This window comes from Branchiostoma floridae, chromosome 9 (assembly GCF_000003815.2).
Source record: "Branchiostoma floridae strain S238N-H82 chromosome 9, Bfl_VNyyK, whole genome shotgun sequence".
Lineage (NCBI taxonomy): Eukaryota > Metazoa > Chordata > Leptocardii > Amphioxiformes > Branchiostomatidae > Branchiostoma > Branchiostoma floridae.
The window spans coordinates 24614022-24631741 of NC_049987.1; the positions used below are offsets into that span (position 1 = coordinate 24614022).

A 17720-nucleotide genomic window follows, 5' to 3' on the forward strand; every position below is an offset into this window, starting at 1 on the left:
GCAAACACACAACAGGCAGTGTTTAAAGCCCTGCCATACTCAACTTTGACCTCACTGTGAACAGGAGCTACAAACTTGGACGTCGTCCAAAGTTCAAAAACTACTAAATGGTTTAGTGCCTCATATAGGGGGTGGTCCAAAATAGCAAACTAACTTAGAAGCAAGATCACAAGATTTAAAGAGAAGAAAAAGTCTTACAGAAGACAGTTAAGTCTAGTTCCAATAGACCTTGACACTTCTAAGGTTGAGGTTGCTACCTGGACCATAGCTGACTTCCTGTTCCACCGAATTTCTTTCCCTTAGAAGTTTATGAATAGAAAAAAAAAAAAAAAAAAAACTTTCGTAACTTTTGTCAATCATGGCTTTTGGATAACAATAAGATAGGAGCGAAGGAGTTTTTACATACTTGAGACTTTTCCCTCTTTCCGCAAACATCTTAAGACTTTACTGCTTCTTCAAACAGCACTGATTTTTGTGCACACCTGAGTGGGGCCCCGGAACAAGCATACCATCACCACACCTGACAGATTCAGACAAAACATTTGTACCTGTCCAATTCTTCGGGAAGTGCAAGTCTGTTTTCTCTTAGACAAGGAAAGCGGATGCAGACGCACTCCTGCAGTATTTTGGTGACAAAAGACCAGTCCCATTGTAGTCAGTGTCAGGACGCATTCAGGTGTGACACTGCTACAAATAAGCGGCTACATAAATTAGGACCTTTGCAGGTCATGTGATCAGGATGTCCCGCCATCTTTTTGTTTTGGACCCTTGGGATTTCCTCAAAACAGGGGTAAAAAATTTGTCAATTTTCTTATATCCACATTATATGACATTATAACTATTCAAATGATAACAAAACGTTTAACATATATGAAAAATAATATTTTTGTTTCTTTGTATATGAAAATTGGTAGTTTTGTTGACGTTATAAAAAGTATTTATTTTGTGATTTTGAGGCTGTCCCTCCCCGCCTAGTGAGAATGTCCCGTTCCCTGGGGGTGTATTCATTTCACCAACAATCATTAGCGCCGTAAATGCAACATAAGCAACCGGTCCGTCCAGCTAGCGGTCCCAGCAAACTAACGGGCTCCCTATGCCGTATCGACCCAGCTCTTCCGCTTGAGAACACTTCGTGGAAGCTACTGGGGAGTTTTTGGTCGCGCTGTGGAAGCAACAGGTTGGGGCAAAGTTTGTGTGTTGCGCGAGCAAACTTGGCACTGCAGCGAAATCTGAGCGTCGCTTTGGTGTGTATGTTTTCCACGTGTGACCTCAACCCAATACATTACAATTACTGCGGGGTCTGCGATAAAAATCGACCCATTTTTCATGTCCCGCGGCATTGTTTTTGATGGTAGAGCTGATTTTTCCTCCCTGTGTCCTTCCTGCAGGTTCGTACCAGTGGATTTAAACCGCGGGAACAAGCTTGAAGAAGACGGCTGGAAGCTGGAAGAAGGGCGCGCCGTTTGCTTAGCGGAATTTTCTTGTTTGCATTTTGCGATGGTGGTTCTCTAACGCTAGGATCCCCTTGTGATACACACTTAATTCTACGGAGGAAAAGTTCGCGAACAACCCCACATCATGGCTGAGTTTTCCTTCCATCTAAACGACGAGGAATACGGAGATCTCGACGACCACGACGAGTTCGGCAAGATCATCAAAGAACGTTCAGGTCTGTATATATTTAGCTCACCTGCCATGTTTGTTAGATAGACGACACAATAGAGGCTGACGTGACCCGTGCCTCCAGTTTCAGATTAACAGTTTTGTATGCATACTTTACACCCAGTTTTGTCCATTCTTGGTCCCATCGTGTTGTGTATTGTACAGTCTTCACAGCGCTTACCACAGCTGTGGATCGTGAGGGAATAATAACAAACGGCCTGGGGTCAAAACTCGTTTCCAAAGGGAGGGCAATTCTGTTTTTCTGTCATCTTTAGAACAAAATTTTAGGTGACAAATCTTTCCAGTATGTTGACAGGAGCTTACCTGAAGGTACCTGAAGATTTGTCAACTTTTCTCTGTAAAATTCGATTGCCATTACTGAAATAGCAACTGTGTTTGGGCATATAACTATTATTATAAGAAAATAACTGTGACTTCTAGTTCTAAAGTTTAAAGGTGGTCCTTTGGTCATTCCTGTACTTGCCACAACTTGTATTTAGGTGAATTTCCAGTATGTTGAATTAAGGGCCTTAGTAAGCATAGGAAAAGATGCTTCATACTTTCTCTGTATAAAAAGTCTAAATTATATATATTTATAGACATAACTACTGTTTCTGGCAACAGCCAAGACTCAGCGTTTCCGCCAGACCTCAGCTGGGAGGCCGTCCACCTTGGGGAGCGAAAACCGCGAAAATTAAATTTAATTGCAAAACCGCGAACATTAAATTTAATTGTAAAACCGCGAAAATTAAATTTAATTGTAAAATCGCGAAAATTAAAGTTAATGGTTAACTGTCGCAAGAAAAAACAAAACAACTATAAACGTCCGATTAAGTTCAGTGCCGAAGTGTTATGATCTGTGCCGCGTACCGGTATGCCGCACCGAACGGGTACTACGACTTTTAAAAAGTTCTAGAAACGGTTCTTGGACTTTCAAAAAAGAAATAGCATTTGTATATATTCTCTTTTGTGTTGTGGTATACTTATAAATCATCTAAAACCTTCCATAGATCGAGAAATTTGCGTTCAGAAATGACGAAAAACATCGTCTATCGGCGACAGTGAGCGTAATGGCGGCCGAAATCCCGCAATCTCACGTGGTGACTTCTCGCGAGATCTGGGAAAGCTAGCGACGTCACGGGACACTAGCGCTGTGATTGGCTAGGATACACAACAACTACCGACCGCCATTTTTGATGCAACAACAACAACAACATTTATCCCGAAAATTTCTGCCGTTTTCGGAGATTTTTCGGGCTCAAAACTCATATAAAAAGGAACCAAAGTTATACTTGATGTTTTTTACGTCCATCATCTCTTATGTGAACACTTTATTTTTCCGCTGTGTTGCCGATAGCGAACTTGAACGAGGTCGATTTCCCGTGCCGAGCACCCGGGCCGGTGGGCACATGTATCTGATTGTGTTTTGTTTTGTTTACGATGATTGACGATGAAAACAGAGACTAAAGTTGTTAATCTAGACAAAGTTTAATAGTGTGTTGTCTTATTTCTCCCAATAACAAAGTTTAGTTTGTAGTGTTATACTTATAGCGAGATCGACCTACCGCCAAGTTTGCGAATTATGTGACAGGGCAAATTCGTGTAACTGAGGCCTTGAAAAACGGGTTTTGATTATCGTATGCGAAAGGCCGCCGACACACATTGTCAACAACCATAACAATAGCAAAACAAACAGTGAGCGGCTTTCTGACTGTGGACGGCGTCCCCTAAGCCTCTAGCTTCAATACAAAACACAAAACTGCGGTTTACATTTATCAACTTTGTACAGATTTCTCGGCAAAATGTGGGTCGCAATTTTTTTATGAGGACGGCCTCTGGTTGCGTTCAAGCCGTCCAAAACGAAATGGGACCGTCATTGGACGGGTGGACGCCCCTCTGGCGGAAACACTGCCAAGACTTTTCAAGTTAAAAAGTGCTGCTTTTGACCAGCCCAGTACTTGCCACAGCTTGTCCTAAGGTCCTGTGGTGCATGACCTGGTCAGTAAGGAGTTGTCATGCTAGGCAAACCTGCTGGTATGTTCTGTTTGTTTGGATGGCCCTTTTTACTCCAGTCCCCCTGCTACAATCCTATAGAGACATATTGTTTTAGAGCCACTAGGGAGTTTTGATGGTTTAGTCCTAATGATTTAATGATTTGGCTTGAGAATGAGGGTAAGATTGTCATATAGTATGTCCCTTTTAGTGTCATACTCATAGTAGAAGTTCTACAAATGTTTTTGCCAGCCGGGAATTTCTCTTTAAAAAAAGGAAGCGACGAAAGGTTTGTAGGGCTTCCAGTGTTGGACTGGTGACACATCCGGTTGAAGTTTCTAATTGGCAATACCAGTGGTTAATTGAGCGATACAGCTTGCTAAAGGAAGGAAGCTAAGGGGACCCCCAGTCGTTTGGAAGTCTGTAAAAGCTTTCAGACTGGTATGTGCTGCGGTAAAGTACACAACACCACCCTTCTGCGGGCAAAACCCGTGCGAGAAAGGTTGTTGGACAATCAGCAACAGGTACCTATGTTCTCACCTGGACTGGTGGAAAGGCAACAAAGGACTAGTACACAGGGAAGATTTCTCAAATCCTTGAATGTTTTTGATAAAGCTACTTCCAGCAAACTACAATACAGTCTGTACAAGATCTTGTGCCTTGATCGGGCTTGAAGTCTTGCAACCTGTGTAATACTAGTAGTACTGGTACTAGTGGTAGTAGTAGTAGAACAGTAGTAGTATTTGATTCTCTGAGCATTTAGACAATTAAAATAAGTTACAACTTACAAGTGATGATAGAAAAAGTTAGAAAAGACTGCATAAACATTTACGAAGTCACCAAAGTTCAGTGTCAATGTTGTTGTGTCTCCGGCAGCAGCCTATACTTGTACTACACATGTTCCTGATTTATAAGTCATTATGTGGAACGTGACCTTTGTATCCACACAAGTTACTGCAGGCATGTAGGTGTGTGTAGCAGGGTTACCATAGGAATCCTCACCAAGCCAGTTCTGGCAATTCGTATTTGCAGTAAGCTTGCTCGAATTGAAGGGTAGTGTAAATATGGCACACACGAACTTTCAGATTAGATACAGGGGTGTGAACGTGTGTCAAGTTGGCTACAGGTTTGAGGATCAGGGTGTTGTTTAAAGGTGGGAGGGGCAAACTGGGCAACCGTCCAACTGGTAAGAAAAGACACCCAGCTTTGGGGGCAACTTTGACACGTGCGCACACATTGTTTGAATTTTATAGGGATAGCATAACATACTTTCTTTTGTGAGACCTTCCTGATATTACACACTTGACAGCCAGCTGAAAAATGTTGGCATAAACGATTTGCTTTGGAAGAAATTCATTTGTAAACTTGAGAAGGTTCAACTCCTTATTGGTCTGTCAAGACGCCACCTGCCACCTCTGAGACTTGATACAAGTTCTTGAAACCTGACAAGTTGATTGATGAAGTCTTGATGTCCTCCAGTACTACACAAGGCAGACTCTAGGTGTTCTTGATGGGGGGTCAGATAAGGTCATTCCCCTGCCCTTGGACATGATTTATTGCAGACCACCTAATTAGCTTTCTCTTTTGCTGTTAGGCCACACCAATTTAATTTCTTGGTTCACGGATTCGCTCGCTCCTATTTTTTGGAAAAAAAAAATAAAAATAAAAATAACCACTCAGCAAATTTTCACCATTAATGAAACCATTCACCAACTTTCTGGTGTAGCAAATTGGCCTTTATATTATAAGCTCCTTAAAGTGTGGGTACAGGTGCTGTTACTGTACAAGAATAGTACTTTTTAAAGCTGGAAACTTTTTTTCTTTATGTTTTGGATTAGCCGTTACCTTTACCCCAACCATTTTACAATTTTTATTTTTATTTTTATTTTGCCCTCTCGCTCCATATTTTTTATGAAAAAATCCGTGAACCAAGAAATTAAATTGGTGTGGCCTTAGGATGAGATTTCATGTCATAGTCAGAATACAGAGATAACGTTATAATTGTATAAATGGTTAGAAGTTTAGATCGTGGATACAAAGTCTTTTGAGATATTCAGAAGAAAAAAAACTTCTGAGGTGATAATTCTTCATATCAGAGATGACAGAATACAGTATATGATGTCATATTGTTGTCGTATACAGAGGTAATTCGATATGTGTACAAAAGCCTAGACCATACATATAGGGGGCTATACAAAGTGTCTTCAGTTTGTCAGACTTTCAGAGGGCAAAATTTGCAAGAAAGAATTAAATTTTATTGTAGGAGTTGTTTCTGATGTTTTGTATTGATGTGGCATACATCCAACCTTGAGAGCAATCAAATATTTGTTGTAAACAAATATTGTAGCCCTAGTATTGATTTTTTTACTAGGGTTTGTCAGCTGAGAATATGATAACTAAAAATAAGTTGCCATATGTTGTTTCATGACTCTTACAGATCAATTTCCTTCTGTCACCAGCTTGAAAGAAACTTAAACTCCAGACTTACACTGATTGGACCAGTGTATTTATTGTTAAACAGATTTTCTTATGGACCTGGTTCTGGTATTACTTTTGCGCAGTGTAGTCTTAGTTTATCGCAGAGGTGTAATCTTGCCAGTACGGTTTGTTTGTTAAGTCCTGTAACCAGGTAATATTGATTTTAGCTTCACCTCAGCTATTTGAGTCATGCTAAAAATGTAAAGTTGAGAATCATAAGTTAGGGATTACTGTAACCTATTTAACAAACATTTTTGTAGTTATACAGTGTATTCTTGTATGTCTAGTCTGGTATTGATTATTATTTATACTAAATTATAGACAAAAAAATCTATGCTACAATTATTAGCTGAGTAAAAAACGGTGGTAGACAGGTATTAAGTACATTGTGATTTGTGAGAAAGTTTTGTCTTTTTGGACACAGTATGAAATTTAGCTATGTCACTTATGTGATGTATGTAAGCTTAGAATTACTTATGTTAATAAATAAATGATACATGATTTAGACCCATTATAACTGTACTGGAATGTATAATGTTAGTGTCTAAATATTGTGTTAAGGTAAAGAAAGTAGCACCATTATAATAAAACCCAAACACAGTAGATTGTGTTTGCACCTGGGCACCTCCATAGGTGTCAGCGCTGTAATGACTACTTTCTGTGCAAGTTTTTGCTGCTAAGACAACACAGAAATTTCAGGGCACACCGCTCAGTTGTTCTCCTGGCATGCCTGGAGTTCCAAGGCATCTTATCTCCCATAGATCGGTGTCCACAACAGTACATGGTGGGGTTGTACCTACCCTAGCATGGCTGCAGAAACTATGCTGTCCGTATTCAGGGTTCTCCCCTGAAATTTTCAGTGTAGTGGAGGGAGTGGAAATGGAATGGAAATAAACGTATTTTGCAATGACAGAAGGTGTCAAATACTCCAAGAATAATAGCGATTCCTTTGGTGTGTAGTACTAGTAGCAAAACGATTGTTGTTTTGGTCATTGCCCATTCACAAGTTTTGGAAGACAATGCCAAATGGAGTAGGGGCACAAAAATCTGAATTTTCATGAATTTCACCAAAACTAACCAGGAAAATAGGGGAGGAACACACTGAATTTCAAAAGTACCGTATATTCTCGAATAAAGTACGCACCCCAATTAAAGTACGCACCCCTGATTTTGGACAAGTCTTAGACAGATCTTTGGGACTGAAAGGTAAAATGGAAAAACTCAAATAAAATACGCACCCCTTCTCCACCAATTTTGAACAGACCTTTAACTGGATAAATTCAAATTTATGATGTTTTCCCCAGGTTATTTTGCATGAAATAACCTGCATTTACACTGTCATTATCTCTATGAACTTGTGAATTGCCTACTGCAAATTATAAAAATCACTGAAAACTGGTAAAAGAAATCAGGAAAAACCAGTTGTACAAGTCAAAGTCACTAACTCAAAAGGATTGTATGCAAATGCCAATCTTATGTAAATCATGTTTAGACAATTTCTTTGTTTCATGTTTAGACAACTACAAGACAACAACAATGTGCATGTTTTGAAACATTACTAGAAGTGTAGCTCCACCTTGCTTTATTTTAGGCTTTTTTTACCATTTCTCTGTGCAGTGACCTCAAATAAAGTACGCACCCCAACTTTGGCAACAACTTGTAGCACCTTTTCAATTTTGAAAAGTTAAAAAAGTGCGTACTTTATTCGAGAATATACGGTAGTATAGTGGAGTTGGGCTAGGAGAATAGTGGAGGACTCTGAGTGACTATTAGTATTCCGAAGGGGTAGAGCGCCTTGACCTACGCTTGTGTTGTCGGTCGAGGTTGAGTTCTCATGGAAATGTGGACTTCATGCCTGGCGTGGACGGTATAAAGGAGTATTGTGTTATGGTTCTTTTTCTGCTGCGATGAGCTTGAAAGAATGGTGATAACAGCTAAATGTCTGTAAATGTAAAAACATGACAGGAAAGAATCATGTTTTTTTTGGGTAGTGTCTGTACAGTTTACGTTGGAACAAGTGGAGTATCGTCATAATCTCATGTGTAGAGTGTGGAGTTCGTCTAATCCGGTTCAAGAGGGAAGCCATTTTAGCGGCCGACTATTCAGGGGTGTTTTCCTCATTTGCATATGAAAGGCGCGAGGAATGAAAACAAGTGCTGCCAAGGGCCGCTGAGAGAAAGAGGGGGCCCACAAAGGCCCGCATAGTTCCCCATTGTTGCTGTGGTCAGGAGACGTCATTTAAGAGGTGTTGTACGTCCGAGACTGCAACAGAGAAAGTTCGGACGGGGTGAAGTGGCGGTATTATACCCTCCGCCCGGAACTCCAATAATAGACGCGTAGTGAGTCTGGGCGAACGGAAGAGGATCGTGTCATGTCACAGAGATATTGTGTCCGGAACCCGATCTCCCTTCCTGTATGTGATATACTCTAATTATGTCATACCTTGACTGTGATAACGTTCGTTACAGGTATTCCGGACTGGGTGATAATTTTCCGTATCACACAGGCTTCTTAGTTGTATCACACAGGCTCCCATTGATTAAATAGAACACACTCCACTGCAAGTGAACAGAGTTCTTCTGTTTGAATTTTCATCATCAGAATTTTTCTTGAATTGATGTTCTTAAAGAATAAAGTTGTTGGTGCAGGTTGAAGTAATGAGTAAAGTTTTATCCTTTTTATGATTAGTTTGGCAATTAAATCAGTGTTTTCCAACTCTTACCTTGGTATGACATAAATGAAATACAACACGTGTAATGCCACAGAGATATCGTGTTGGACGTGTCCGGAAACCCTATCCCCTTCCCTGTATATGATATACCCTAATTATAGCAAGCCAGCCAAAATATCATCTGCCATCTGAACTGCCATTGTTTACCAAACCTTCATATCTTCATTACATATCATCACATGGTGAGGAAGAAAGCAATGTGTTTCACACCCTGGATTATAACTATTGTGTTACGAATTCTTCAAGACACCAGTGCCACAAACAAATTATGTATAGAATACAGTTTGGGTTCGTGGGCTATGGGTAAAGTGAGGTTTTCCTGAGTTAGGATCAAATCACTGCATTGTGAGATAATTGTTCCTTTGGAAACAGAATGGTTATGAGGAAAACATGATTCCTTTTTACAAACATGAAAGTTTGAGTTTTGCAGTTGATTGTACAAAGAAACAACTTCAATCTATGACAGAACAATATGCAGAACTTGAAGTTTAAGGTTATGAAAAAAACATTATAAACATCATTAGCTAGACGTCATTGCGTCTGTTTTCTAATGTGGTAGGTCTGTTTGACTTGTAGAAGTCACAAGGACATAAAATGGTCCTTCTAAGTTCAATAAAACATTCTTTATGATGGTAATTATATCAAGTTGACCTTCATGCTTGTTGATACTAAACTGATTGTACATATATATGATATGCTAAATCACCATGTTTGTGCTAGTACATGTAATTTCACTTGTCTTTTATCTTACCCACGATTATAACAAATTGTAAGATGATAGGGTAATTTTTCTTTCTTGAAATCGTAAGATGATACGGTTAATTTTTCTTTATTTAAATCATATCTGTTTAAGTTATGTCATTGTTCTAAATGGTAATCTTATCTACCAGGTTAGCTTCCCTTTTAAACTTTGATTGATTGATTGAAGTTACGTAGATCTACTGTCATTTTCAAAATTGAGCACCATGCTATGAGCTCCCTCTACAGGCCATTGCTGGTACTGCATTTAGTCTGACAACCGAAGTTCGGAGAGATGTTTCTTGTCACCTCTCACCACTGAGTAGTTGTGGAATGCAGTTTGACCCTTAGCTATACCATCACTCCAGGCTCTTGGTACTAACGTAACAGAAAGAAGAGGCCATAGTTGGGAAATTATAAACCTAGCTGTCCATACTTCATTTGGAGAAAGAAAGAAAGAGAGGTAGGCAAGTGGGAAGATGGCATCCGAAAATGGATACTCGAGTGAAAACCCAGAAGGGTGGAGAAAACTGTTTGCTAGCTTTTCTGTGGTGCCCAAACAGTCGGACTGAGATAAATGAGATGCAATTCAAGATACCTTCTTTTAGAGGTTTTCCAAACTGATGCACACCGTAGGACAGTGGTATAAAGTGTAAGGAGGAGAATTTCGTTGTCTACAGTGTTGTAAAGCACATTTATCAATTCAGCTAGGCCCAGAAATACAACATTGAAAACACAACGATCTGCACGACAAACATTCATGGACAGGTGGTGTAAAGAAGGCAGTCTTCAGTAAAAACAAGGAATTGAAGAAGATACAGGTTGTAAAATCTGCCGTTAATCTCTAAAATTAGAGTCTTGGCAGTACAAATTAAAGAAGAAGAAGTAAGATGTACTTGTTTTGCCATCTCATTATCAAAAGAAATGTTAAGACATTACCTGGCTACTTACCTTAATTTGGACATCCTAGCCGAGTTTGTACACAGTTCTAAGACTGAAGATCCTTGGGTAAAGAGAGTAAAAACAAGGGATAGAAGAAGATACAGGTTGTAAGTAAGATGTCCTTGTTTCGCCATCTCATTATGTGAGGAAATGTAAAAGATAATACCCAACTGCTTACCTTAATTTGGACATCCTAGCCGAGTTTGTACACAATCTTAAGACTGAAGATCCTTGGGGCCATCCCCTGTAAGCCGTGGTCAGTATCTCTTGCACAGAATGCAGCATCCTTGAGGGAAGGGTGGCATAAAAAGTGGAACACAAGCAACTGGTGTAATTGGTCAGGAAGGCTGCGCTGGATTGTGTTGGGCCCACTTTAGTGTGATGGAGACCAGATGTGGGGAAACATCACATGACTACTGGGGACAGGCAGGCATCTAAACACTGGAGTGGATGGGTCCATTTACTCAGGGACAGGGGGCTCAGGACATAGTAAAGGCACCCTATTTGCTAGTGTATTTCGTGCAATTATCCGAATGGTGCTAGCCTGGTTACCAAACCCCAGCCCAATCTCAAGTATCGAAAGATATTTTTGAGGTTGGGGTATGGTATCCAGGCTAGAATGGTGCAACAAAGCGAAGTTATCAAGCTGGACTGCACTACCATGGGAATTGGGAATTTTGTAATTTGTGCAATTAGCAGAAGTGTGCAGTTATCCGTTGTGCAATTTACTGGCTTCTGCTGTACCAGACTGGTTCCGGGGCGTATATTGCCCGACTCTACGGTTGTAGGGCCAACGTATCACCAAGGACATTCTACAGAAGGCCCCTGAGTTAGACCCCTGCATGTTAGATATTACTAGTATTGAGATTGGGCCAGGGTCTGGTATCCAGGGTAGAGCTAACAGGGATAGGATGTTAGATAGATCAATAAATGGAGGTCTGGTGTGCCACACCTCCAGTACGTAAAAGAACCCATTACACTCACTGAAAAGAGTAGGGGTCCTTCCCAGTGGGAATGGATCAAACCTTGAAGCATTCAGATTATATAGGCTACAGAATCTTCATAATGTTGAAGTAGAAAAAAAAGAAAGAAAGAAAGTGCAGGCCACAGCATCTTCCGGCATGTTGGAGTAGCCTCAAAAGAAAGAAGAAGGGTTTTCCGTAGTCTGACTCTAAGCCTAGTTGCCAAACTTCTCCAGGCTAGCTCCTAGGCTCTAGGGCCAAACTGCTTTTTGCTTGCAAGAAAAGTTTACCACAGACACAAGCCCTGCTGGGTTCTACCCTGAGAGCATATGGCTCTAGATCCTTGGTCTGAACAGGTCCTGGAAACAGTCTGGCATCCAGGGTAGGTTTTATGATGATCAGTAGGGAAGAGTTCAACATGTAGGTCCTTTGCCACTCTGGTGAGGTTCTTTCAGACTGTTAGATCTGAAATATTTATTTATTTATTTGAAATAGATGGCAAAGGTGGAAGAACAAGTTTATCAGTCAGTGTTTGATACTGTGTGATCTTCTCGAAGAGAAGTTTTCCATGTTTTGCATACTTTCCAGGAGAGACAAACAAGCATGCTGTTTGCCGAGACATTAGTGATCATTAGACAAAGTCTACACAGAAAACATCTGGGAAGCAGGGATTGGTCCAGGGAGGCAAACCCCTCCTGATCCACGGGGGAGGGGGGTGACAGAAGGATTGAATTTCGCTACCCTATGACCTCCTACCTTTGCAAACCTGTGTCTCATTAGGGGGAGCTTCTTTCTGTGGAAAACTGACTCTCTCCGTAGTGCATGACTTCAAGTCTTGCTCCCACCATTTTTCTTTCCTGCACCTCTGGAGTACCACCCTTCTGAGAAAGTTTTTCTTCCACCCACCAACATCTTGTCTCGTCAGCCTCTTCATCTTTCGTCTTGAGGAGTTTGCAGCAACTTCTTCAAGATGTCCAACACATGTAAGTGCTCCTGGGACGTATCAAGGGGGGATCTACCCAGCCTGACTGGGTTTTCCAAAGCTGCTGGTAGCCTGTGGGAATGTGTCCAACTTCTCTCAAGTCTTTCCCCAAATGCTTGGGCAGAAAGGTTACCAACAACTCCAGGCGATGCGAAACCCGTCTGGATGGGAGGCCCAGGCAGCCCACAGTGCATGAAAGTAAATTTGCGGTGGTGTTTTTATTCCCGTGGCCTGTTTGTGTGGAAGATTTTCATAGCTGATTAGTGCATTAGAGCTGGGGTTAATAAGTAAGCCATGGGGTGGTTATGGTGAGGTAATTGGAGGGGGATGTGTGTGTGTGAGAGAGAGAGCTTAGAGAGTTAGTTTAGTTGGCTCCAGGGAGAAGGGAAGGTTTGATGCTCCTTCTTCCCTCTGAGATTTTGAGATGGAGTCCAAGGAAGAAGTTCTTGGCCAGCTATCCAGGCGGTTGTCCTTTGCGGAAGATGCTGGGTTGAAGAATACTCCCTCCAAAGGTCCTTATCCTCTTTGTTATGATAGCCATTTTTTGTTAAAGGAAAACATAGTTTTGAAAACCTTGAAGTGAAATGATTTAGACAGTGCTGGGAATGACATAAAGTTCTTTGACAGTTGTCCAGATGATAATTTCTCTGTCAGGTTGAAGAATACCGAAGGTCTTTTATCTTCCTTTCTTGATAGACATTTCTCTCGAAAATGAGTTGGTTCGATGTGTTTGAAGTCAACAAGATACGACAGTACAGTAGATAAGCCTACCAGCCATGCCTAGATGCATCCCTGTGTGGCGTTTCTAACTCGGCTGTCTCCCAAAACATGTCTTCCTCATCCTTGTGACTTGAACTGTGCTTGGGTGTCTAAACAATAGCGTCAGGCACCAATCCCTGTCTTAGCTGTAGTGGGTACTCAGGGGTGATAATGAGCATGCCGGGGTTGAGAGATTGCATGCTATGGAATCCCTCGCAGACAGCACTTCGTAACCGATATGAATGTAAATAAGACTTGGAGGACAAGCTAGCATTGGTGGCTGCCAAGAAACGGCCGCCACTCGGGACCTCCGGCCGCCACTCGGGACCTCCGTAGCAATACAGGAATGCGCATTCTTGAGATAGAGCCCCTTGGTCTTGGTATTTCTTCCAATTAGACGTTGAGAGGGTGGTTCTTTGGAAGGAGCGTGTTTTCCTTTTTTTTTCTTCGCCAGCTTTCTGGGAGGGTTGCTGTTGTTGGCTAGGTAGGTAGGTTCTTTGCATGTCTGTTTGTTGTTTACTTGTTGTGTGGAAGCGTAAACAATGGTCTTTGCGAGAGAGAGATAGGAGGGCATTTCTTGGACAATGAGGGAAGTGTCCCCGAATGTATGGCAAACCAACATTCATGTGTGTTTCCCCACTCTCAAGATGTTCAGTGTTTACGAGCTGTTTATTATTACACGATTCGTAAATGTCAAATCTTCCATCTGTTCTTGCTTTTTTTTTCTAAAGTTGCATCCTTCCCTGTATTCTTGAACATTCCAGTTTGTACTAAAAGTGAAATTTGTTTATGGGACGCTGTCACACCCACCCCTAGTCACCCCACGAAACTGTCTGCTTTCCATTCGAACAAATTAGGCGACCAATTCCTTACTTCAGGTCCAATAATCTGCCTGATTGTTTGAATGGCAACGGAATGGCAATTTCCAGGTGAGATCAAAAGGTACAGAAATCATGTTACAACTGTTATTCTCTGACTGGGTCCTGTAGAAATTCTTGAAGCGAGAGAGAAACTGTCTGCTTTCCTTTTGAACAAATTAGGCGACCAATTCCTTACTTCAGGTCCAATAATCCGCTTGATTCTTTGAATGGCAACGGACATACAATTTCCAGGTGAGATCAAAAGGTACAGAAATCATGTTACAGCAGTGTTTTTCTCTGACTGGGTCCTGCAGAAATTCTTGAAGTCAGAGAGGGTCTTTAGAGTTGAAAGTTTGTTTATCCTGTTCTTGTTCTTTACTGGGGTGCTTGAGCTTTAGTATAAACCAGCTGCTCCGCTAAAATTTCCAGACCTCTGCGGGGCAAAGGGGTCGCACATTCGATCTTGAAACCCAGACTTTTCAGCTGAAACATACAATTTCCAAGGCCAACTTCCTAACATCAGAAACCTTAGTTGCCAAATGTATATTCCATATGGAAAAGGTAAAACTGGAAAAGTGTAAAAAAAATGTATGTGGAAGTCTTGCTGGTGTTATTTTTGCTGTGTAAATGGATTGATTAATGGGGCCAACAGGATTGTGTTGATGGTCGATGATTGGACACATTTTTGCCCAGTTCTGGAGAATGTCCTTCCCTCCAGACTGGACCATTTCTACAGGGACTTACCCCAACATTTATCTACCAGACAGGGAAAAGTGCCTCTCTGCTTACCAAACTTCTGGATTCAGTTTGTGGTGGCCAGAAGTCACAAGTTTTACCCACACCGAGGGTGTGTTAGGGGTTTAGAGAGAAGTTTATGAAGAATTTATGTAATTGATTCGAATGAAGAGTACCTCAAGAAATGATGCTTAGCATTCTTAAATGATAATGAAGTTTATTGCAAATTCTTACTTGCAGGTAGCATGGAAGGACAGATAAATAGATAATGATTGAACAGTATTACTTGTGTCTATTTTAGTCTAAGACCTGACTCTAAATTTTAGCTTATAGGGTTCAACTTCTTTTTTTTTAATTGATGGAAGATGAACAGTTTCCCTTTTCCTGTCAAGTGTGGGTTCTATGACTTTCAGAGGTTGCATGCAAGACATCTATGCATGAGTTTGACAACAATTAAGGACAGAATCTTAAAGTTTTTGGCACCAGGCCTGTCCCTCAGTCAGCAATCCATCTGTTAGTGTTTAAACGTAAGAACGAGATGTTTTGACAAAGACAGAGTCCTGGTGTCTGCCAGGCAAATGGTTCACACACTTCCCAAATGCCTCTCCAGATAGAGGTTTGTAAAACTGCTGTCACAGTTGGGCCCTTCCTTCCCTGTTGTTTCAGGGGCTGACAGGGAGCGTAAATCATCATGAAGGTAACCTGGTTAGAGATGTTTGTGCCAACATAAATCATGTGCTAACCTAGCCTGGGTACCATCTAGATAGTAAATAATTTTTGTGTTGTTTATTTTAGAACACCTTAGCCGTTACCCTTTTTTGTTTATTTAGAACATAAGAATTATTCTTTGTTCCATTGTTTGTCTTCATTTTCATGTCACTGAGGAAGGAAGATGGATGTCTTCCGAAACGTCTGAATAAAATTTTGATATTATCCAGAAGAAGAGTTTGAACTTTCATCTATTTATCATATCCTGGATGTCCAACCTTCACAAACGCATCTAGATAGTAGTTTGCCCTGACATTTATTATATGTACACTGTATACAGTCACTTCTCTGCCATTCCGTCTGGGAACTTGGACATCTGTAGTGCCTGGAATATTCGATTCTCTTCCAAATTTTGGACAAGGGCTCTGATTGGTCCCATCCACGTCATAGTTCGCCAAAACTTCGCTTCCTTGTTCAGTTCTGCGAACCAAGAAACTTGAAATGGTTACTGGTCGCTGTATTCGAACAGGTGTTAGAACGCCTGTTGTTAGAGCACTCTAGAACCGAAATTCCTTACTTCTCTCTTTATCTGACGCCACCATCAAAAGATTTGTATATACAGATTGATAGCAGAAGTGAATATAGGAGCAAACTAGTACTAGTTTTTGGTAACCTGGTTAGACTAGGTTCTGCCAACGTCCTCCAGATTGTGCCAGGTTCTTTTATTAATAACACCAACAGGGTGTTCTGTTTCAGGTTTGCATGACATGTTTTAGATTTGGGCAAGGTTGTTCTGTACATTGATGTTAAGTGACAGTCAGCTTGCATGGTCCTAACTTTTCTGGAAGGAGCAATTTTCATTTACAGTAGAAGCCAGTTAATTGCACAACGGATTAACGCACGCTTCTGTTAACTGCACGGAATCTTAAAATCCCAAATCAGTGCGGTCCATCTCGATAACTTCGCATTATTGCACCAGCCGGAAAATTGCACGGAATTCACTGACAAATAGGCCGTGCAATTAAGCGGCTTCTACTGTATTTACTTGGAATAATATAAGGAGTGTACAAGAATTAATGAATTAACAACAATAGATTTTGAGTTTGCTTCCAGAAGAAGCTATGTTGTTTGCAAAATTTCAATTTGAAAAGGAAAACAAAACTTCCTGGAATAGAAACTGAAAGTAAGATATTGCAGCTAAAATGTTTTATTTTTTCAACTGTTTTTATACCTGTGATGAACAACACGGTGTGCCATTTGCTTTTGTCAGCAGATTGTAGAATGTCTGGTATACAGAGCACTTGAATGCTTATTTTTAAAGGCACAGTAAGTTTACATCAACAATGTACAGACTGTCTCTCCAGCCTTGCTAACCTGCTGTCATTTTACAGTCCAAGATGTCACAGTAGGGTCAGAAGTCAATCTCAGGTCAGAGGTCAGTCTTAGAGGGGTCAGAGGGGAGTTCTTTTTTGGCCAGATGGGCAGATTTGGTCCAAGAAAAATTAGGCCACAGGAAAGATCCAGAGATGGAAGGGATTAAACCCTTGTCAAAGTTTATCCCAGGAAAAAAATTTTGTGGACTGAATGAAAAGTTGGTAGCTGGAGGGCTGCTCAGGTCTTTTGGAGAGATGTAAATTGAGGGCCCTGAGTTTGAGGAGGTGTCTGAGCACAGAAACCCTCCCTCCTGTAAAAATTACCCTGGGAGCCAGCCAGGATCGCGGGCAGCTAGGACAATTTATCTACCCTCCTTCAGGCTTAAACTCCCCCGGAGCACTAATGTGAGATCTGCGGGCTGACTGCCTTGCGTCCCCGAACAAAACTCACTAACTACCTGGTCCTGTCTGGCTCCCAGGGTATGTAAAAATGTATTCTGCTACAGAAAGAGCAAGGAAATTTGCTGCCCTATGTTCTACCAGGCACTACAAGGGTCTGAACAAACGAAGAAGAAAAAGTTATTTTATGCAAGTCAAAACATTTTACGGTGAGGACCGAAAGGCATGTCATCGGCACACCTTCAAATGCTTTCCTTTAGCCTTGAACTTGAAGGGCGGTTTGAGGTTTTGCCAGAATTTTCAGGTGTTTTTCAGGCAGTCTGTGTCCTGTATGTTACCTTCACCCTTACCTGTTACTTGCTTAGATTGACGTATGTTCAGTGAAATTGTTCCTTTACA

The 17720-nt window shown here is 41.1% G+C and overlaps 1 protein-coding gene across 1 annotated transcript in view; it reads left to right on the forward strand.

Annotated features, from left to right (window-relative positions):
- Window positions 1-993: 993 nt before the first annotated feature.
- LOC118422378 (dystrophin-like) overlaps window positions 994-17720 on the forward strand; it is a 102740-nt gene continuing 86013 nt past the window's right edge. The window contains exons 1-2 of the mRNA XM_035829898.1: window positions 994-1177; window positions 1389-1669. Coding sequence (XP_035685791.1) covers window positions 1579-1669 — 91 coding nt within the window. The 5' untranslated portion in view covers window positions 994-1177; window positions 1389-1578. The remainder of the gene's footprint in view (window positions 1178-1388; window positions 1670-17720) is intronic.